This window comes from Hemitrygon akajei, chromosome 10 (assembly GCF_048418815.1).
Source record: "Hemitrygon akajei chromosome 10, sHemAka1.3, whole genome shotgun sequence".
NCBI classification, from domain to species: Eukaryota; Metazoa; Chordata; class Chondrichthyes; order Myliobatiformes; family Dasyatidae; genus Hemitrygon; species Hemitrygon akajei.
Genome location: NC_133133.1, coordinates 144,375,094 through 144,398,576, shown reverse-complemented (window position 1 = coordinate 144,398,576; position 23,483 = coordinate 144,375,094). Strand labels below are relative to the sequence as shown.

General features: G+C 40.1%; 1 protein-coding gene across 4 annotated transcripts in view; it reads right to left on the bottom strand.

The window, feature by feature from the left end:
• LOC140734764 (protein Wnt-7b) overlaps window positions 1-23,483 on the bottom strand; it is a 104,308-nt gene that overhangs the window by 14,555 nt on the left and 66,270 nt on the right. For all 4 annotated transcript variants that reach the window (XR_012100609.1, XM_073059229.1, XM_073059228.1 and 1 more), the window contains exon 3: window positions 1,981-2,252. Coding sequence is in view for 3 of the 4 variants with exons in the window: in XM_073059229.1 (XP_072915330.1) it covers window positions 1,981-2,252 (272 nt within the window). In the remaining variant the exon portion in view is untranslated. The remainder of the gene's footprint in view (window positions 1-1,980; window positions 2,253-23,483) is intronic.

Below are 23,483 nucleotides of genomic sequence, written 5' to 3'. Positions count from 1 at the left end.
CTCATCTTGAAATATTTAACTTTTTAATATTTTATATCTGCCATTGTCAGGCAAGTGGTCAAATCCAACATAGATTCAAACTCCCATTTCTCAAGTACTGTGCAAAAGTTTTGGGCACATACTAAGACTCTTGCACAGTATTGTAGTAATTTTATGCCTTGCATTGTACTGATGCTGCAAAAAAAACCAAACTTCATGACACTTGAGAGTGATGATAAACCTGATTCTGATATGGGTGGGAATGGGGTAGGGAGTCGTGATTGGGAAAAGGGTGAGAGGGGAGCGAACAGGAAGCACTAGAGAGACATTCTGTAATGATCAATAAACCAATTGTTTGGGAATCAAATGACATTTCCTGGTGTCTCATAGCTGGGTGTGTCTGTCTGCACCAGCCCCAACCTCTCCATCCCCCACACCTGACACTCCTCCCGCAGCAACCCACCCACGCCATTCCAAATATCCTTTGCTTCCGCCAGATTTACGAACTCACTCTCTGCTCCATGTTGATAAATACAGTACTGTACAAAGGTCTTAGACACATATATATAGCTAGGGTGCCTAAGACTTTTGCACAGTACTGTATTTATCAACATGGAGCGGAGAGTGAGTTTGTACAATATTGTACACATGATATAAACTAAGCAAAACTCGTCCAGGTGTTCTTAAATACAGCAAAAACAAGAAGCTGGAGGAACTTAGCAGGGCAGGCAGTGTCTGTGGAGGAACATGGACAGTCAATGCTTCAGGTCAAGACCCTTAACCTGGAGGCAGAACTCACAGTACAGGAGCTGTGGAGAGGGATATCCTCGTCTCTGCAAGGAAAAGGTCAGTACATCAAGACACAGACACCATCCATGCCAGTGGGTTTGATGGTGAGTTTGGGATTGGTGCAGTGCGTGGTGAGCTACAAATTCAGAGGGGGCGTGGTTGGAGTGGAGAAGACAAGACAGTTAATGTCATGTTGGCAGATGGAAACAAAAAGGTCAAGAGGCAAAAGGACAGAAGGAGGTGTCCACTTGGAATATAGTGTTCAGTCTGGTCACCCCAGTATAGGAAGGATGTGGAAGTTTTAGAGACGGTACAGAGGAGATTCACCAGGATGCTACCTGGACTGGAGAGTATGTCTTATGAGAATAAGGTGAGCAAGCGCAGGCTTTTCTCTCTGGAGTGAAGGAGCATGAGAGGTGACTTGATAGCAGTGTACAAGATGATAAGGGGCATAGATCAAGTGGACAGCGCACGATATTTTCCCAGGGCAGAAGTGGCTAATTACTTTTAAGGTGATTTGGAGAAAAGTATAGGAGGGATGTCAGAGGTAAAATTTTTAGAACATAGAATAGTACAGCACAGTACAGGCCCTTTGGCCCGCAAAGTTGTGCTGACTCTAAAACCCTGCCTCCCATATAACCCCCCACCTTAAATTCCTCCATATACCATTTACACAGAGAATGGTGTGTGCATGGAACACCCTGCCAGGGGTGCTGATAGAGGCAGATAGATTAGGGACATTTAAGAGACTCTTAGACAGGCATTTGGATGAAGGAAAAATTGAGGGCTAAGTGGGAGGGAAGGGTTAGATTGATCTTGGAGTAAGCTGAAAGGTCAATGCTACTTCTTGGACCGAGGGGCCTGTATTATGTCGTAATGTTCAGCACCTGTTGTCTCTTGTGTCCTGAAGTTCTCAAGTGTCATTCTGACCTCAACATTTCTATAGATGTGAATGAAGTTCAGCTGCTTCACCAAAGCAAAGTTTAAAGATGACTGTGATATCGGGTTTAAAGTTGTTACACAAGGTTAAAAGGGCTTTGAAATTTACTTATCCCATAAGAAATTAGAGTGCTTAAGATAAACAGACTGAAAAGAGAAGATTGCAAACCCAATGACAAGTACAAAATACACACACACACAAAATAGTATATTTATGTTCATCACACAGATTAACATTGAAGGCCCCCCCTTCTGTTCCTGATGTATAGTTACCTTTCTCCCCGCCTCATTGTTATGCAGATTCATCAGCCTTCTGGCATTTTTTTTGATCTCCCTTGCATCCACAAATTTCCTTGAGAACTCGATTCCATATTTGATGTCTGCAGAGCAGCCTCCCCATTTCCAGCCCTCTTCCTGGTTGTAGTAGCCCTGTTTCTCCCGGTCACAGCCACAGTTGCTCAGGTTCCCTTGACTGCAGGCAGCAGTCACTGCATGAGCCACGCCAGCCGCGGTGATGGCGTAAGTGAATGCCGCTTCTCGGCTACCTGCAGGCACAGAAGGGCAACCAGTGTGTTAACATGTACATACAAGATTTTTTCCAAACAAACCTATTTCTTGAAAATCTTTTACAGCCTCAGTGAAACAGTGCTTAAATCACAAATAATCAATTAAGCATAGAATGACAATTGTGTTCTCAGAGAGCCATTCACTGAATTCATGAAGTAGACCACCTAAAATCTGTGTGTGTGTGTGTGTGTCTCTCCCTCTCTCTCCCTCCCTCCCTCCTCCCCCTCCCTCTCCTCTCTCTCTCCCCCTCCCCTCTCTCTCTCCCCCTCTCTCTCTCTCCCTCCTCCCCCTCTCTCCCTCTCTCTCCTCCCCCTCTCTCCCTCCCCTCTCTCTCTCCCCCTCCCCTCTCTCTCTCCCCTCCCCTCTCTCTCTCTCCCCCCTCTCTCCCTCCCTCCCTCCCCTCTCTCTCTCCCCCTCCCCTCTCTCTCTCCCCCTCTCTCTCCCTCCTCCCCCTCTCTCCCTCTCTCTCTCTCTCTTACACCCTCATCATCAGATATCAAGAAAAAAAAACTTTTGATCATCTATTTATTTAAATGGAAACAGACAGGTAGTATGAACAATTGAGGTTCAGATAATTAACTTATTTTATAATAGCTGTATAAATATGTTAGGAAAAAGATAGATAAATAGCAAGAAAAAGGATCTAGTGCATTCCCGACATATATGACAAATGAACTTCTTTTGGGCTTCCTGCTCTCCCACCTTGTTTACAATTGAATTCCAGTTCTTCCTTAGAGTAAGACCTTCATCTTTGTTAAAATTCTTTTCCTGTAGTTTTATTTCAATGGCTTTCTTTACCAGATGATTCCAAAATCCTTTGGCACAGCACAGTAGTTTTGTGCCATCAAAGTCAATCCCGTGGCCACTGCGAATGCAGTGTACTGCTACAGCTGATCTCTCTGGGTAACCCAAATGGATACACCTGTTGTGCTCCTTGATGCGGGTTTCCACCGTGCGTCCCGTCTCACCGATATACGCTCTAATTAAGAACTGGAATTTGATTGTAAACAAGGTGGGAGAGTGTAAACCTGACTGGACGAGGACTAACCAATCAGGAGGGATAGACTATGGGGGTATAAATACCACTGGACTAGACATGTCCAGGCATCATCCCTGATGAAGATGGCAGAGTTTGTCATCAAAACGTCTGTTATAATTGATACCTGTACCTAGCTGGAAGCCCGAGAAGAGTTTATTCAAAATAGCAAGAAATTCTAGAATAAATATACATCAAGGTCTGTTGGGATGAGATCACAGAGGGTTATGTTTAATGGCAGAATGATTTTGTTCTGTTTCTAAGCCAAAGATGGAGATATTGGTTCATTTGATCAAGTAGCTAAATCTTAAAGAGGGGAGGTTGGTAAATAGGTGGGGTACTGAGGGAACTTCAGAGGTTGGGATTTAACATGGAAAATTCCAAAATATTTGTATTTACAACTCTTTGATCATGACTGATAATGTCAGTCATGTTTAGGTGGCCTCTCCTGGTTGGCAGTCCACTGTTAATGATCAGAGCGGAAAAGTGCAGGTGCTGAATGGGGCATATCCGTGGGAAGAGGAATGAAGTTGATGTTTTGTGTCATACTGGGAAAAGGTGAGAAACAGATTGTGTTTTAAGTTGCATGTGGTGAAGAGCTAGGGAGGGTGCAGGGAACATCCCCAAGATGCTGGACATTACAGGTAACAATTGCCTTAAAAACTGAACAGTTGGTGATTAAAAAGAAAATTGTTTGAAAAAATATAATCACTTGTGGAAGGAGAGAGACAGTGTTGTTACCTGAACTGTTAAACTCATTATTAAGTCCAAATGGTTGAAATACAGTGCTGCTAGAAAGTTTGTGAACCCTGTCGAATTTTCTTTATTTCTGCATAAATATGACCTAAAATGTGTTCAGATCTTCAGATAAGTCTGAAAACTAGGTAAAGATAACCCAAATTAAGTACGTAATACAAAAACATTATACTTGTTCATTGACTTATTAAGAAAAATTATCCCATATTATGTGTATTTGCTGGAAAAAATATGACAACCTTTGCTTTCAGTAACTGGTGTGACTCCTTTAAGCAGTAAGAACTTCAACCAAACATTTCCGGTAACTGTTGATCAGTCCAGCACATTGGCTTGGAGGAATTTTAGGCCATTCCTACTTACAAAACTGCTTCAACTCTGGAATGTTGGTGGACTTCTTTGCATGAACTGCTTGCGTCAGGTCCTTCCACAACATTTCTATAGGATTAAGGTCAGGACTTTGACTTGGCCATTCCAAAACATGAATTTTCTTATTTTTAAACCATTTACTCTTGTCTTTTGGATCATTGTCTTGTTGCATTATCCAGCTTCTATTAAGCTTTAAGTGATGGACTGCTACCCTGACATTCTCCTGTAAAACATCTTGATACGATTTTGGATTCATTGTTCCCTCAACGATTGCAAGCTGTCCAGGCCCTGAGGCAGCCAGGCAGCCCCAAACCATGATGCTCCTTCCACCTTGCTTCACAGTTTGCATGAGGCTTTGCTGTTCGTGTTCAGTGCCCTTTTCCCTCCAAACACAGCAATGTGCATTTCTGCCAAAAAGGTCAACTTTTGTCTCATCTGCCCTCAGATTGTTGTCCCAGAAGTGTTGTAGAACATCTAGGAGGTCTTTTGCAAACCTGAGACATGCAGCAAGGTTTTGTTTGGAGAGCAGTGCTTTCCTCCTTGGTGTCCTTCCATGAACACCGTTCTTGTTCAGTGTTTTCTTATAGTGGACATGTGAACAGAGACCACAGCAAGTTCTAGAGATTTTTGCTGTTCTTTTACACCTCCTACAGCATTGCACTTTGTGCTCTTGGTGTGATCTTTCTAGGACGTCTACTCCGAGGGAGAGTAGCAACAGTACTGAATTTCCTCCATATGTAAACAATTTCTCTTACTGTGGACTGATGAGCACTCAGGTCTTTAGAAATGCTTTTGTAGACTTTTCCAGCTTCATGCAACTCTGCAATTCTTCTTCTAGGGTCCTCTATGTTGTTTTGATCGAGGCATGGCGCACATAAACAGATCTTTCTTGAGACGAGCAGGCTCTGTCAGTAACCTTGTGTGCCTTTCTTATCGGGCAGGGCACCTCTACAACCCAACTCTACAACCAATCTCATCTCATTGATCGGAACACCTGACTCCAAATAGCTTTTGTAGAAGGCATTACCCCAGAGGTTCACATACTTTTTCCAACAAATACATGTAATATTGGATCATTTTTCTCAATAAATAAATGAACAAGTACAATGTTTTTGTGCTATTTATTTAACTGGGTTCTCTTTAACTAGTTTAAGGACAGCCATAAAGATCTGATCACATTTAAGTTCATATTTATGCAGAAATAGAGAAAATGCTACAGGGTTAACAAACTTTCTAGCACCGCTGTAGATGAGAGGTATGTTGGATATTGCTGAAACAATGGACAAGGTCGAAAACCGAAGTCAGATTGGCAGGGGAACAGAGAATGAAAGTGAATGGTGACTGGAAGCTCAGAGTCACCCTCCTCCACTTTGACAGTTTCTAGTTTTCTGATCTCAAGTACCTCTTCACTACAGATATCTAAACCCTCTATACCTTTCTACCTCAGGATAGGTGAACTATAGGCCTACTGACTCCCACAGCCATGTCAGTCATTCCTCTTCCCACTCTAATTCCTAAAGGAATTCCACTCTGTTCTCCCAGTTTCTCTGCCTTTCTGCTCTGATGACTTTCTACAGTTTATAACATTTCTTTCTTTTTGCTTAACTGGTTTTCCTTCCACCAGAATTGTATAGGCTCTGAGAAGTTCTCCGCCAATTTACATGGCTCGACTTGGGCACAGAGAGCACAAAACTAGACTTGCAGAAGATGATCCTGACTGTATCTTCACCTAGGGGCACCAATTCAAGAAAAGCTTTCAATATGTCTGAGTTACACAAGGTCTGAATAAAAGGAGAATTCTCACAAGAACAGACAAATACCAGCTATGAGATAATGTTTACTATCCCGCTGATATCCAGACTTCATTGTGAGAATACTAATTACATTCAACTGTTGGGGAATCCTGGCCAGGCTGCAGAAAAGGCTAGTCATCATAAAACATGCCCACATTTTTATGTTTGTACAAAAAAAATCCTCCTCTTTGTGCAGATAATTCTAGCATGGCATCAAATATCCTGAATTCACAATTTCAAATCATCAGGAAAACATCAGATTTCCGCTTGGATTTAAATGTTGTCTCCAGCAGTTTAGCAGATTTAAGCTTGTAAAAAAGTGCCCATCTTGCTCCATCACATCCACCAAAGCCAGTTCAAAAAAACTATCATTATAAATAGTGAAATGAGTCAGGAGCATCTTTCTTTAACAATAAAGAAAGTAGGCAACAAAAACGTAAATGCTAGAAACATTCAGTAGGCCCCAGAGTACCAATGGAAGAGCAAATGGAACTTCCTAGTACTGGCACCTCATCTTGTGAAAATGCCCTTTACTATTTCGTCCATAATTATTTGTCACAGCTGCTGAGTATTTTTAGCATTTTCAGTTTTGGATTTACACCACTGCAGTTCTTTTCCATTTTGTAAATAAAATGGGAATCTATTCATTAATAGGCCAATTATTCTGGTTGTGCTTTCACTTCATGAAGGATGTTGAAATTATCAATGGTGAATTTGTAAAAGATCCCAGAGTTTTAGTCGAGTTACATTCAAAATGTCAAACAACTGCACAGCAACAATCAACCATGTCAATGACGTGGGTTCATTTCAGGAATTTCATGGTCAGACTGTACTGACCAAACTGTAACCAGGCCACGTGCAGAAAACTTTGTTCATCTCTAGTCTGGTGGGTAAATTAATGGAAAGTATTCTTAGAGATGGTATATATAATTATCTGGATAGACAGGGTCTGATTAGGAGCAGTCAACATGGATTTGTGCGTGGAAGGTCATGTTTGACAAATCTTATTGAATTTTTTGAAGAGGTTACTAGGAAAGTTGACGAGGGTAAAGCAGTGGATGTTGTCTATATGGACTTCAGTAAGGCCTTTGACAAGGTTCCACACGGAAGGTTAGTTAGGACGGTTCAATTGTTTTGGTATTAATATTGAAATAGTGAAATGGATTCAACAGTGGCTGGATAGGAGATGCCAGAGAGTAGTGATGGACAACCGTTTGTCAGGTTGGAGGCCGGTGACTAGTGGTGTGCCTCAGGGATCTGTACTGGGTCCAATGTTGTTTGTTATATACATTAATGATCTGGATGATGGGGTGGTAAATTGGATTAGTAAGTATGCAGATGATAGGTGGTGTGGATAATGAAGTAGGTTTTCAAAGCTTGCAAAGAGATTTAGGCCAGTTAGAAGAGTGGGCTGAAAGATGGCAGATGGAGTTTAATGCTGATAAGTGTGAGGTGCTACATTTTGGTAGGAATAATCAAAATAGGACATACATGGTAAATGGTAGGGCATTGAGGAATGCAGTAGAACAGAGTGATGGTGCATAGTTCCCTGAAGGTGGAATCTCATGTGGATAGGGTGGTGAAGAAAGCTTTTGGTATGCTGGCCTTTATGAATCAGAGCATTCATAAAGTATAGGAGTTGCAATGTAATGTTAAAATTGTACAAGGCATTGGTGAGGCCAAATTTGCGGTATTGTGTACAGTTCTGGTCACCAAATTATAGGAAAGATGTCAACAAAGTAGAGAGAGTACAGAGAAGATTTACTAGAATGTTACCTGGGATTCAGCACCTAAGTTACAGAGAAAGGTTGAACAAGTTAGGACTTTATTCTTTGGAGCGAAGAAGGTTGAAGGGGGACTTGATAGAGGTATTTAAAATTATGAGGGGGATAGAGTTGACGTGGACAGGCTTTTTCCCATTGAGAGTAGGGGAGATTCAAACAAGACGACATGTGTTGAGAGTTAGTGGGCAAAAGCTTAAGGGTAACACGAGGAGGAATTTCTTTACTCAGAGAGTGGTAGCTGTGTGGAACAAGCTTCCAGTAGAAGTGGTAGAGGCAGGTTTTGTCATTAAAAAAAAATTGGATAGGTATATGGACAGGAAAGGAATGGAGAGTTATGGGCTGAGTGCAGGTCGGTGGGACTAGGTGAGAGTAAGCGTTCGGCACGGACTAGAAGGGCTGAGATGGCCTGTTTCCCTGCTGTAATTGTTATATGTTATATGGTTTATAGCAAATATTCAAGTAGAAGAGTTGGTTCACGAGGCTGCTCTGTGGTTTTAAAGATCAATTTATGAGGAATGACAGATAAAATATGGCCTTTCAGTCCAGAGAAAATGTTCCTACAGGATGATTATATGGGGATATATGTGGTAGTTTCTGGAATGGAAAAGATAAGTCTGGCAATGTTATTTTAAAGTAAATCATTAGAGGAAATCGAGGAACTATAAGTTCAAATCAATAACAGTATATTTAAAGCAGATATTAGTTAGGATGTTCTTTCACACAAGTGATTAAGGATTGAAAAATATCCTCTGATATAATGGTAAAGATGAATCTCTGAAATTATTTGAATGATTGGTGTAAAACACTGGTACTTAGGACTGATTGAGTGATTGATAATAGCCTATTTGCCTTTTCTTGTCATGATCAATCTTTTCTCATTATCAGTATTTTTGAATATGGCTTCAAAAGACAAGGTCCACTGCCTTCAGTAGACAAATTCCTTGTAGAATGCACTTGTCTCACTCAATTGAAGGACCAATAGTTTAAGGACATTGATGCAGGAAATCAATTAGCAAAACACTCCTTCAGAGACAACAGCTAGTCAGATGTAGCCCACTGGTTTTGATCTTTCAATGTTTAGTTGTAGAGACTTTCTCCTCATACGGGCCAGTGGTCTGAATCACTAACTCTGCTTATCTCTCTCGAGATGCTGTCTGACCTTCTAAAAAATTTCAGCCTTTTCTTTTTTATTCTGTTTATTCAGCATTGGGCACTGGAAAAACAACCAGCCAATATTCTCTGTCCTTTCTTTAATGCCACAACACTCCACTGTTTCTTGGTGATGAGAGCAAGGAATTGGAGTAAAAGTGTGTTGAATCAAATCAGAAGTTTGATAGCCACTTCTTCCGTTTTACTGGGCTTCTGAACAAATGCTAAGAAGGGTCAGGAATACACATTTTAATATGTATGCCCATGAGTAATCATTGTTCCTTTACTGCTGTCGGCCCTTTTATTTCATGTGACTAATGGCTGGCTAGTGTTGCAACAGGGTTTGGGGGCAAAGGTTCCGGTATGAGACTGAAAGAAAGAAAGCAACTGTAAGAATGCCAGCTGGCTCTGTACGCTGTTTCACAGTGAGCTATGTGATTCAATTGAGAGGGTACACAATGGAACAAATAAAGTGCCTGAGCCACTGGATTTCCAGGCAGGTTATCGGTCTAGGGAATGTACACTGCTATCTTGCTTAATACTCAAGATGAATCTTTGGGGAAAAAATTATGAATGGAATTAGCATTGAACAGCATGATGAAATGTCTTTTAAAATATATATATATATATAAAATGTGTGTTTGGACTAGAGACTAAACAGGGTATCAGCGCAGAGAGCAGAAAGAAGAGTTTGCAATGTACTCTGAATTAGCTACCACAGACCAACTAGAGTAGGTGCAAGCAAAGCTGTTATTGCCTCTCATTTGGTTACAAGTGGAGAGAGGTTGTATCATTCTGCAATGATCTCAACTGGGACTTTAGAGATGATTTTAGATGCATGACAAGCTTAGTCCATTCATAGAAATGAAACAGTTGAACTACTGGTTTTTCACTTGCCACCCAGACCAGCGAGGATCGTTTAATTAGATTGTTAGCAGGCAATTGCAATTTTGAAGATCTGTAGCATTCAGACATTAAATTATTTAGTGGAATTCTGGAGCCATGTGACAGAGTTAACTCTAGAAGACATTTAAAGATCCAAAGCCAAGCTACAACACTGGTCGGCCGACAGAAAGAAGAATGTGTGGTGAAGCACAAGACAAAAGACAGAAGAGGAAAAGAAAGGCCAAGGTTGTTTAGACATTGCACGTAGCAGAGACAGTAATATGAATAACTCAGTAAGAATGTCATACAACTGGAAAAGAGTCTATGAAATATGGACTGAACAATCATTTGTACAAACAGTACACAGAGAAGAGAATAACAAAACTCTATGTATCAGGTGAGCTATGCAAGGATAGACTAGCTCAACTAGGTAATGTGGTGCCAATCCAAATCGATTCTGTGGAAGGAGCATCCATTAGATATATCTACACCAATGGCATGTCAGTTCATTTCTGGAGCTGTGCATAATGTCCCCTTTATCCAAGATACTGCATTAAAATGCTGTTCATGTGCAAAAGAACTGTGCTGAGGGAGGATGTCTGAGGGTGATGAACCCATAGCTTTAGAGAGATACACCACATGGAATCAGGTTCTGACTGGTCTAGTAGGAATACATTGACCAGTTTTTGGGACCTGTGCATTGATGGTAAAACCACTGGTCTTCCTTTTAAAAAGGAGATGGCGAGCTGCTTTCCTGAACAGCTGCAGTCCACATCATCAGGCCATTGCTGGAAACGCCAGCATTTGTTCTCATTGCCCTATAGTTCTACGCTGAGAAGCAGTTAAGAATTGACCACATTCATGGATCAAGTGGATAACAATGATAGAGTACTTTCCTGAAGGACATTCGTAAACCAGATACAGCCGAATGGATGGATAAAGGAACTGCATGCTATCATGGAGATCACTTCAGCCACTCAACTAACAGATGCATCTCTAGATGTTTTTGAAGAATCAGAGAAAGCAGAAGGCAAATACCATATACACCCTGACTAGACTCAGCAAGTAGTCCACCCACCAAATTGTGTTCTAGAGGCTCTATAAAGAATGTAAAGCCAAGTTGAAGAAATTAACTAAGAGACGGTATCCCCAGAAGATACGCCTATCCTTTGGTATCTAGCTTGGTGTATGGCAAGCTAAGATTTGATGATTTGATGTCTTTAGCTAAGAGCTATAGGCATCAAGAGATGTTAACAAAGAACAGATGAGGACCTGATAGAAGATGCTTTGTTAAGACTAACTCAGGCAAAAACACTTGCTCTGCATAGGTTCTGGCACACAGAACCTAGTGATAGTTCATTTCTACATACATTTCAAAAGATACCATGGAGAAGAGTACTATCTAGAGTCAGCACAGAATCAAAGGAATTTCAGTAAACTGTACTTGAAGGTCTCAGTGGGTAAAGGCCTTAGCAGGTGACATCAGTTTTCAGAGCAGTAACAGTGACAATGCAAAGATAGGTCACGAATGGAAGCTGAAAACCCTGATGAGCTGATGTGGCTAGAGATGAAGAAAGGTTGGGTGAAAGAAAGTTGCAGTTCATGGGTCATCAGAAATGATCAAGCCAAAGTCAAGTCAATGAGAGGGATATACACCCCAAAGGAAGTGACAGCATTATTACGTTTTCTGGAATTTATCAGCTAATATTTACAAGTCTCTGCCCAGCAAAGTGAGATGCCAGAGCATCTCAGAGAACTGACCAAAAAGGATGTTGTTTAGTGTACCCATTCTAAAATGTTAAATGCTTTCTCTTTCTATGGATGCACGTGGGTGACTTAAGTTCTTCCAGCATTTCTGTTTTTATTTAGGATGTAGAAAAGTGTTACTTCGAGACCCTCAAGCCAATGGCCAAATGGACCAAAGGCACAGTGATAGCAGAACCTGAGTTGTTGCAAGCTTTGCTGATAAAAAAGGATCTGATAATGCAAAAAATGAGAGGGTCTTGGAGATGTGATCTTGCAGAAAGGCCAGGTCAATAGCACATCCATGCACAGACAGACTCATATTACACACAAAAAGAAGCTATTTCCTTTGATCTTTAGAATGGTGAGAGGATGCAGTCATACAACTTATTTGGTATTGTCCAGGTAAAATCATAGGTGTAGCCAACTATCTTAGCTGAACCTATCTCAAAGGCAAGAAACACAGACGATACAGAGCTTGGGACAGTCAATGTGATGAGTCTAGTTCTATTCATTCTAGCCACTGCTAGAAAGAAATGAGGGTGCTGCCAGGTATGATGACACCTAGAAATGGGTGATTTAGACACACTGAACAGAGATGAAGTGTGAGGTTGAACCTGTTCTGAGAGCATACATCCAAGTGAGTGAAGATCTTGGTAATTGAAGGCAACCTGATTTTCAGGGGTAAAAGATAATTCACCCCAGGTTATACTGCAAGAACATAATGCAAAGTTTTTGCTCCCGCATTTGGTAGTGAATGGTTGCGATGGGTTAAAAGGTACTGCTTATCCTATGGGTTTGCTGCAACAGTTGTCTAAAGTGACTCTTTTTACCCTGTGAGCCAGGTTACCAGATTGAACTGGACATTTTGTTCTTGCTTCCCTAATCTGATATCAGAAACTCTAGGGTTGTGAATTGAGAACATTACAAAAATAGACATGACCAGTCTCAGGTATCTTTATGTCTAATCTCAGAAATCATTAACAATACTCTGCCTTTGAATCTTAATATCCAAATCATTCAGTTAAATTGCCTTGAGCAACTCACTTTTCTAATCAGGGCTGGATTTAGCCTTTTCTTATCGTATATCCATCTGGATATTTACAGTCAAGATTGTGGTCAGTTAGTATATAAAATAATTCTGTCCAACGTACGGTCTGATATTTGTTCTTTATCCAATGTACAATTTGCATATTTTTGCAACACCTGTGGAATGTTGCATCTCTGCCCTGCCCCACTATTATCCAAATGCGTAGTCAGCACACAAGCATGCTCATACATACATGGGCAAGCAACCTTCTGGAGTCCACACCTGATATGATTAACCATTTTTTTGTTTATTTTTAACATCATGATCTATTGTAAAAATAGAACATTGCAAAAAGTGGACCTATTATGATTATGATTAAAGTGGCCTGCTGTTGAAATGCTTCTAATTTCCATAGGACTGTTTTCCTAAGTTCATATGGATTTTTAACCATTACAAAGTAATGGTTGAGCTAAAGAATAGCATTGCTGACTTTAATATATGACTGTATAAATTAAGTAATGTTCAATGATCCTGTTTCCATAATTCCACTATAACCTGATTTAGAAGCCAGTCGGGAGTTGGAGAATGACTCCAACTGATGTAAATGGGGTAGTTTCAACCCTGTACCTTTTATTGCTCCAGGTTCACATATAAAGTTACACAAAATTTTCAGCAAATGGTGCTTCTACACTCCACTCTACTAAAGTGTTCCTGATCTACAGCATTTGATGCTGTGAACAGACACAATAATTATTCTATTTTTCTCACCTACCATTCAAAAGTCACCAGACTGCAGGAAACATACAGAGCAAATGCATTGCCAATATCCCGCTTCCCCTAACTGAAGAACATTCTTCATTCCAGCCCACTGTGAATATTTTCTGAAAAATGCCTAGAGTAGCCAGCTGGTGGTGTTGTGGCATTAGCTCCAGACTTCAAAGTGAGTGGTCCTCAGGCTCAACTTGCACACTTTCCACCTGTGCTGGGTTGAGCGCCAAGCGAGCAACTCGGCCTCGTTAAAAAAAAATATTAAAGAAACAACAAGGTTGCCACCCAATGCACGACAAGGCATGGAGAGGAATAACACAGAGTAGTCATTAATACCAACGTGCAGTTCAGAGGCGCATTGGCATGAACACTTCTCAGTTCACCGACCAGACCCTTTCAGCAGAATGCGCAACACTTCAATCACGTACAAACACAATTTCTCAAAAAAAGCAAACAAAATTTAAGGATGATAATCCGGCAAGTTGAAAATTCCATGGGCTCCACCAGTATTGAATTGACATATTTCACAGAAATCCTCATTTCTAAAAAAAATTTCTCCTGGTACATATTATTTAGGGTATGTGCGCATATCCTTCTATTGGTTTATCTACGTTCACAACTTCCATCAGTACAGTTTACTTTCATGTGCTCAGAAATAGAAGCTAAATATTGAAAAACAAATATATTAAGCCTACCAAAGAGATTGGAAAACTATGGTTTAATATCTAATCCAAAAGCCTAGCATTCTCAGCAATGTAGGCCTACGTCAGGCTTGGATTGAAGCATTAACCTAGATTATGGAGACAGTGGAATCAAAATGAACTTTGCAATCTCTTGACTCCAACCAAGCAAGGGACAATTAACCGTTCACACATTTCAAAAAGAATGTCAGATGATTTTTTTTTCCCCCCACTATGAAATTGGAGTCAATTTCAAAAAGTAATAAATTAAGACTGAATACCTTATTTTAAAAGATCATCTTACAAAATGGGGCTTTCTGTACCATTACCCTCCTTGGGAGGAAGGTTTTGAAAATTATGATGTTGTTAAAGGACTTGTCTCTTCAGGTATTGAGTGAAGTCAGTCATTCCTGTGAAACAACATTCTCTGATGGGAGAGTTCCTTGGTGTTGTTATGGTAACATGTTCAGTATTAGACAGGAATGACAGCAAAGAGATCAAATCTGATGTGACTGAATTGACTAGACAATAGAATCTTACATTAATTTAGTGGAGAGCGAGACTGTTCTCAGCAGAATTCTTGTAAACTCAACTAAATTTGTGCCAATCCCATGTTATGATTGGCTCTCTCCTAAATGCTCATTCCAATGCAATTAAAATTACCACAATGCCCTAAGGGGATTGGCTGCCACTATAATATTTTCAGCCTAACTTGAATTTGCTAAGTGCTGAAAGACACAATTTTCATTTTGTTGAATGTGTTATAGTCCTTAACACTGCAGAAGTGTTGTTATATGACAACAAAGTACTTACGTGTGAATTTGAAATTATCTAGATAATTCACAGATGATGCAAGGATGCAGTCAGAGCTGAGGGGCGGTGGTTAGCCTTGTGAGGCACAGCTCACCCAGGTAATGAACAGGTTCCATTTTTACAGATGTCCATTACTCAATTTTGTTTATGTCAGAAAATACACCAACATCACTTGATATGGCAACTGTACCTTCATAGTATTGCGATAAATGGCATCAAAAGCACATGAGACTGATAAGAAAGCATAATAACTAAATGTGGAGAGAGCAAACTAGCTCTGCTCTTTGTATGAACAAACACATGTACCTGCATTGGAATTTTTAATTTAATAATGTTATGGGCGCTTTTTCTTCCTTAAAGGTGTCTATAATTTGGCTGTGCTTAATACAGGAGAGGACTGTACTCCTTAATAGAGATAACCCTCAAGTACTAAAACAGCTACTTCCTTACATGTAGCACACTTCTGTTTTAGGAAATAAAACATTGTAAGGCTTCATTGGTGCATAATCAAGCAATAATTGACAAGGGCAATTTGGGATTTTTAGGTCACGTTATCAAAAGGGTTGTTTTTAAAGTATTTCAAATGACAAAATTTGAGTTATTGAGGAGTATGTTCAACAGCTTGGGAACATATTGCAGCAGTTACATGTTCAGTCATTGAGAATTAGAATCAGAATTAAAGGGGAGAAGTATAACTTGAACACATTAGTTAATAGGGAGTTAGTGTAGGTCATCAAGTACAGGACTCATGGATGAAGTGGAGAGTTCCAATGAATGCAATTTAGGTAAAACCCAATGAAGGAGGCCAGGCAGTTAGAATCACAGGGTCCAGACCTAACAGATATGAATGGTAAAATGAGATATTTATGCTTTAGTCCTGGCCCTCAAATCTCCTATGTAATATGTAAACTAGACGGACAGAAGTGATCTGATCAGGAAGTGATCATTCTCAGAGATGATTATAGCTTGTAGATTTCCAGCAGGGGAGATGGAAGTGTTCATAGCAACTGTAAACAACAGCCTAAATAGTAGCTGTAACTCCAGTGGAGTTATTACAATGCAGTCAAATATTCAAGCTCTGACCTCTTATTACCACCTTTTCCTTTTCTTAAACTGCTTTGTATTCACTCCTTTAGTGTAAGTATTTTCTTTTCATACAATGCTGTGTCAATTCTCCCTTCTTATTTGGGATTTGGATTACTATTACTTTTGCAAGATTTAGAACATAGAACATTACAGCACAGTACAGGCCCATTGCCCAAAGATGTTGTGCCAACCCTTTAACCTTCTCCAAGATCAATCTTAAGTTTCCCTCCCATTTAAACCTCCATTTTTTTTCATCCATGTGTCTGTCTAAGAGCCTCTGAAATGTCCCTAATGCATCTGCCTCCATCACCACTTATGGCAGCGTGTTCCACACACCTACCACTCTCTGTGATATACCCAGATACTTTCCCCCAAACAAGTAGTTTCTATGTGGAACATAATTAAAAATATGCAAATCTTTCACTGTAACATCATATAATTCTGGAATGTAAATACAAGCAACAGATAACTGATAACATTGCCCAATTGTATATTATTCACTTCTTTGAAAAGCACATTGAACTTTTATTTCCAAGAGCTACACCGAATGATCAAAATGTTTTAAAAATTCATATTTCTTTTTATGCATGGAGTAAAGAAAGGAAAATGTACAAAGCAGGTGTTAAGTTGACAAATCAATTATACCACAGTTATTTTGTAAACCTGTAGACTCCATAACAGAAAAAGAAATTAAGTTAATTGCTTTGGCTGATTAGGAGTAATCAGAGTTAATTGGTAGAGGACATGTCACGTACAAATAATTTAACTGAATATTATGAGAATTTCACAATGTAGATATAAAGATAATTGATGCCAATAAATTGGTAAAATGTTATGAAAATTACAAGTTTCAAAGTGATGGGTATAAAAGCAATGGTAAAAAAGCAAACAGCAGCAGAAAATGGAAATGTCACAGAGCTTTGTAAAGTCCCAATGTTGTCATGGACTTAAGCTTTGCCTTCATTGACACCTACTGTGTCAAGATAAACCGGAGAGTACAGATCTTTCATATGTTCAAAAATTACTTTCAATCACCCCCCCCCCCACCCACACACACACCCAATCATTTCTATATTTAAGGCATAAATTTTAGATTTTTTTTGGAGATACCTCCAATGAAGGCATTCCTTATGCCAGTAACTCGTTCTGATTACACTGGACAACAAAGGGTTTGCTTCCTGAATACTTTTGGGTGTATCTTATGGATTTTGACCTGCTGATCATGAAAATCACCATGAAATTACCCTATCATGCATCATTTATTTAAAATGGCCTATATTTGTTATTTCAATTCATAATTCAAGTCAAAATAACTGCTGCCAAGGAAGACATTTTTGTTGGTCCACAAATCAAACCAGTCATCAATGACAGGCAATTCAAAGAACTTCTAGTGGGACAGGAGAAAATCACATGGAAGGCGTTCAAGGATGTTGTTGAAAATTTTCTTGGCAACTACAGAGCACCAAACTACGTGCAGCTGGTTGACAACATGCTTCAAGCATACAAAACCATAAAGTGCACCACGTCACCAAAGATTAATTTTCTGCATTCCCATTTAGAATTCTTCCCTGCAAATCTTGGGTGCTGTCAGTGATGAGTATGGCAAAAGGTTTCACCAGGACATTGCAGTCATAGAGAAATAGTATCAGGGCAACTGGAATCCATTAATACTGGTTGATTATTGTTGGAAACTTAAGCGAGAAGCCTCAGACACTGAGTACACATGAAAACCATCAACAAAACATTTTTAGCTGAGTTGAACTATTCCAAAGTATCTGCACCATAATGCAATTAAACACATTATATTCAATAAAAGTTAATTTCTTGTTTCTCCAAATCCCTACATGATGCAAGTAGTCTGACACTATATTTGTGTTCAGCTCCAAGTGGTCTACCATAAACAAAAAAAATTCTGAGGAAGCAGCACTTTCAAAAAACTTTGTTGTCCAGTGCAATATGAGTGTTTTAATATGACACGTGGAAGTTGATAGAGATCGTACCTGTTAAAAGCTGCATAGATTCTCACTGATAGGAATGACAGATCAATCTCCTATGATTAGTTGAGGGAAGGGCACTGGCAGCACTCCCTAGTTTTCCATAGAATTTTATATATTTTCCTGAATATCCTTGATGTGCTCCAGGCGCTAAATTTTCTGTGAATGAGTATAGAGTAAACTGGCAATATTTTGGACAGAATGAAATGAGTGCATTCTTTTTCACTAAAGTGTTTTACAGAAATTATGTTTGGCCAATGATGAACCAATATCTCATTGAATCAGATTATATTTATTACCACTAATCCTATGTCATGAAATTTGACGTTTTGTGGTAGCAGTACAGTGCAAGGTGTAAAAAAAATTACTGCAAATTTAGATAGAGCGCAAAAGAGGAATTGTGAGGTCGCATTCATGGACCATTCAGTAATCTGATGACATTACGTGTGAGTCTTCAGGCTCACGTAGCTCCTCCCTGATAGTAGTAATAAGAATTAAACAAAAACTGTCCAACTTTCAGCATCAAATAAAGTACAGTGGTCACTTTAGAGGTGCCATGAGTGAAATAGATGAACAAAATGAGAATGAGTATGGTGCTAACTGTGTCAACAATATGAACAAGTGTAATAAAAAAATGTATTCATTTAAATTGCCTGTTCAGATGTGAGGTGGCTAAGTTCATCTGCAGGGGCTGGTATTTTTACAAATGCAAGCACCAATTTGGTTCTAAATTTCAATTGTGAGGCATAAGTGCACACTTTCGCACAACTTACACTACTCAGCACATCAGGCAGTACAACAGAGCAGTTGGGAGATGCAAGTTCATTTTCAGCGTTTAACTGGCAAATGTGCCAAAATGAGCCACAGTGACTCATATAAAGGGTGGTAATGTGTTGGAGGGTCTGTTGCAGTATCGCTGTGACTTGCTCTAATCCCAGTTTAACAACAGCCAATATGACAGCCCTCTGCCCTTGCAATTCTGAGCCTCCACTTCACACACATTGGATGCTGCGTGGCAGTTGGGTGTTCTGGAAAAGAGTGGGCTCCAGGCTCAATATTCATTCTCCATCTTTCTGGAAACTTCACACATACCTCTGTTGGCCAGCTATCATGTCAAGTATTTCACTCTGCATGTTCCGCAGACTTGCTCTGAAATGCCCTTTGAGTCCTCTGAAGAACTGGGGCAGAACAATTGAACTGACTGAATTTCTTACATTCTTCACATATATGAGGAGCAAAAATCTTTACGTTATGTCTCCGTCTGAATGTGCAACATGCAAATGATAGCAATTTGTAATAAGTAGTGTGTACAGTAAGATATACAACAGAGCACTCAATGTAGCATTGAAGTACAAATGTGTCAGTGTGAATTAATCAGTCTGATGACCTGGAAGAAGCTGTCCCGGAGTTGGTCCTGGCTTTAACACTGTGGTACTGTTTCCCAGATGGTAGCAGCTGGAACAATTTGTGGTTGGGGTGACTTGGGACCCCAATGATCCTTCGGGCCCTTTTTACACACCTGTCGCTGTAAATGTTCGGAATAGTGCAGACGTTCACATCCACAAATGCTCTGGACTGTCCGCACCACTCTCTGCAGAGTCCTGCAATTGAGGGAAGTACAGTTCCCACACCAGGCAGTGATGCAGCCAATCAGGATGCTCTCAATAATGTCTCTGTAGAAAGTTCTTAGGATTTGGGACTCATGCCAAAGATCTTCAACTGTCTGAGGTGAAAGAGGCGCTGTTGTGCTTTTCTCACCACACAGCTGATATGTACAGAGCAGGTGAGATCCTCAGCGATGTGTATACCGAGGAACTTCAAGCTGTTCACCCTCTCAACCCCAGATCCATTGATGTCAGTAGGGGTGAGCCTGTCTCCATTTCTCCTGTAGTCCACAGCCAGCTCATTCCCGACAACTCACCACTTGCAGATTCTGTGTCATCTGTGTTGTGGCTGCATGTGACAAAGTGGCCTCTTCCATCTCACTTCTTTACTTCTCAGCTGGCCAGATATGGGGGAGAGGGGGGACAGATATTGGAGAGGAACTGAAATCACAGGAGCTTGTTATGCGGAAGGGGAAGGTGGAGAAGTTAAGGATTGTAGGGTTTTTATACCTGTAACTTCTGGAAAAAATAAAGGAGAGATTGTAGGACGGATATGATCTACAGGCCAAACATAGCCTGTAGTTACAAAGCTCCATTAATATCAATATCCAATAGACTCTCTGCCTTCAGGGGTAGTGGGGTGCAGGAAGCAGACCAGACCCTACTCCACCTCCACCTACCCAAGACCGATTGACTCGGTGTGCTGGGGAATGGAGCATGCTGTGCAGTGCAAGACTGTTGTGATGGCAGTGTGTGGAATGGGCAAAGTAAAATCCTAAGTTAAATCAAAACTAAATCTTGCAGTGGTGACAACTGTGCATGGGTGCGGTGGGATGTATGAACGCTACAAATGAATCGTGTTTGTTAGGGACTGTTGGTGGTGAAGTAACGGACATCCTATTCAGTGAGCGGCGTGTACATCTGTCCAACAGTCTGGGGGAGAATGAGACTGCAGGTCATTCATTCGTGTGGACTGGATGACGTTTTCACCTTTACTGGCATTTACTTCTCCTACTGATGCTGGGTTGTGTTCCTAGATAGTTTGCTGCCTCTGTGAGAGTAGAAGACACCTTATCTCATTTCCATCCCATCCACATGTGTTTTGAGTTCCAACTCTCGGAAACAAGAGGGTCTCCGACTACCATGGACAGCCATCACCATCTGCAACGCTGTCTGATGGTGAAAGATTTCCATTACCATTTGTTGTCAAAAACTACCTTCCTTTCAACTTTGCAAGTGTGGATTGAATTATTGCTGGGAAGCTACAACCAGTGCTGGTATCTACTGAGCTTTGGAGAATCATGAGCATAAAGAATACCATGAGATGGCCAAAACCTGTAGTCACTCTAGTTGTGATAATGAGATCCTAGCACAAACATCCTATACAAACTTAAATGGTTCAAAGAAATGTGGGCTAATCCCTCACTGACCAACTTTCTCCAATTAATTGATCGGATAACAAAGATGGTTAGAAGCTGAAATGCGAAAGAGGGATGTAGGTGGTTTATTTTTTCAGAATAGTACACACTTGAATTTAAATTTCAGCTTCACGTCTAGAATAATTTTAGGTAGCCAAGTTCTTTTTGGATCAAAGGGCTCTAATAGTTTATTCATAACATAATAGATTCCCAGCAGTGAGCAGCAAGCTAGAATATGATCAAATTAAACAGATATATGTTTATATTTACCGTATGTACTTTGCTGTATAGCATCATAATAATTATCCAAATGTTGGTAAATTTAATAAAGGTATTTAGACATTCTTAATTTGAAGTTCTAATATGTGTCAGTGTGATACAGGCTGGAATTTGCATTATAATTAAAGAGGCCTTGAAGTGAGTTACAAGACCAGATAGATAGATAGATACTTTATTCATCCCCATGGGGAAATTCAACATTTTTTCCAATGTCCCATACACTTATTGTAGCAAAACTAATTACATACAATACTTAACTCAGTAAAAATATGATATGCATCTAAAATCACCCTCTCAAAAAGCATTAATAATAGCTTTTAAAAAGTTCTTAAGTAGTTTACTTAAATACATTGAGTCCTAACCCCGGCACTTTAACATATCTTACTCCTGGCGGTTGAATTGTAAAGCCGAATGGCATTGGGGAGTATTGATCTCTTCATCCTGTCTGAGGAGCATTGCATCGATAGCAACCTGTCGCTGAAACTGCTTCTCTGTCTCTGGATGGTGCTATGTAGAGGATGTTCAGGGTTTTCCATAATTGACCGTAGCCTACTCAGCGCCCTTCACTCTGCTACCGATGTTATACTCTCCAGTACTTTGCCCACGACAGAGCCCGCCTTCCTTACCAGCTTATTAAGACGTGAGGCGTCCCTCTTCTTAATGCTGCCTCCCCAACACGCCACCACAAAGAAGAGGGCGCTCTCCACAACTGACCTATAGAACATCTTCAGCATCTCACTACAAACATTGAATGACGCCAACCTTCTAAGGAAGTACAGTCGACTCTGTGCCTTCCTGCACAAGGCATCTGTGTTGGCAGTCCAGTCTAGCTTCTCGTCTAACTGTACTCCCAGATACTTGTAGGTCTTAACCTGCTCCACACATTCTCCATTAATGATCACTGGCTCCATATGAGGCCATATCAAAATTACAGCCCAGAGAGTATTTAATCTATCACATCTGTGCTGGTGTGAGCTTTAAAACCAATGGTACCCTTAAATCTGGAGCTATTTTCTGCGAACCCATTGACCTTTTTCTCTTAGACTTTTTCTTTTGAAATACCTTGTTCAATTTCATTTGAATTATATCTACGTTTCTACCTCAGTAGCAAATGATAAAGATGCAAGTAGTCCTCTTGCTGTCTATGGCACTTATAATTAATTCACCAAATGTTTCCACTTACTCATTCTGACTCTTTCAAAGCTTTCAATTTCTCAGTTGCATCCTCTCAAGAACCAGCTGCCTTTACTGCATCACTTTAGGTACAATCAGAGAAAGATGACATCTTATCACATGAATAGATAGAAACTAAATGAAATTCTCAGCAGTTCTTAGAAATAGAAAAAATAGAGATTAAAAATCAGATAACTGGTCCTTCTTCGGAATATTAGATGCATTAGAACATAGGCGAAACAGCAAAAGGCCATTCATCCCTTTATGCCTTCTCTATTATTCAGTTAGATCAGAGCTAAACTTTTAACTCCCTTTCATTTTTTTTATACTTAATTCCTACGTCTTGTTTCCATTAAATCTAAAACTCTACCATTCTTCATCATTAAAGGGATTTCAGAGCAAGTGTTTTGATTCAGATGCCTTTAATAATGTATTAATCCCTGAGGAGATTCCACAGGTTCGAAGGTTCATTTATTATCAAAGTATAGAACTTGGAAATTCTTCTTCTCCAGATAGCCATGAAACCAAGAAAGAAAAGAAGAGCAGCACAATCATCAACCCCCAAATCCCCCCTCACCGCATTAAAAAAAACAAAAAAACTAACAGGCATATCGACACCAAATCCCCATCTCCCCTCTCCCCCCACACAAAACAACTGAGAAAGTTCAGGCGAGAAACACAAAATGCAAAAAACCTTAAGACTGAAAAAAAAGTCCATAGGCCAAGTCCACATCCAAAACGCAGAAATCCTGGGCTATGTTCTCCTTCTCCATAACAGAGTGCTTTCAGCAGTGATAAAAGGCAGTCTCCCCTTTCCATAGCAGAGCGATCTCAGCAGTGATAAACAGGCAG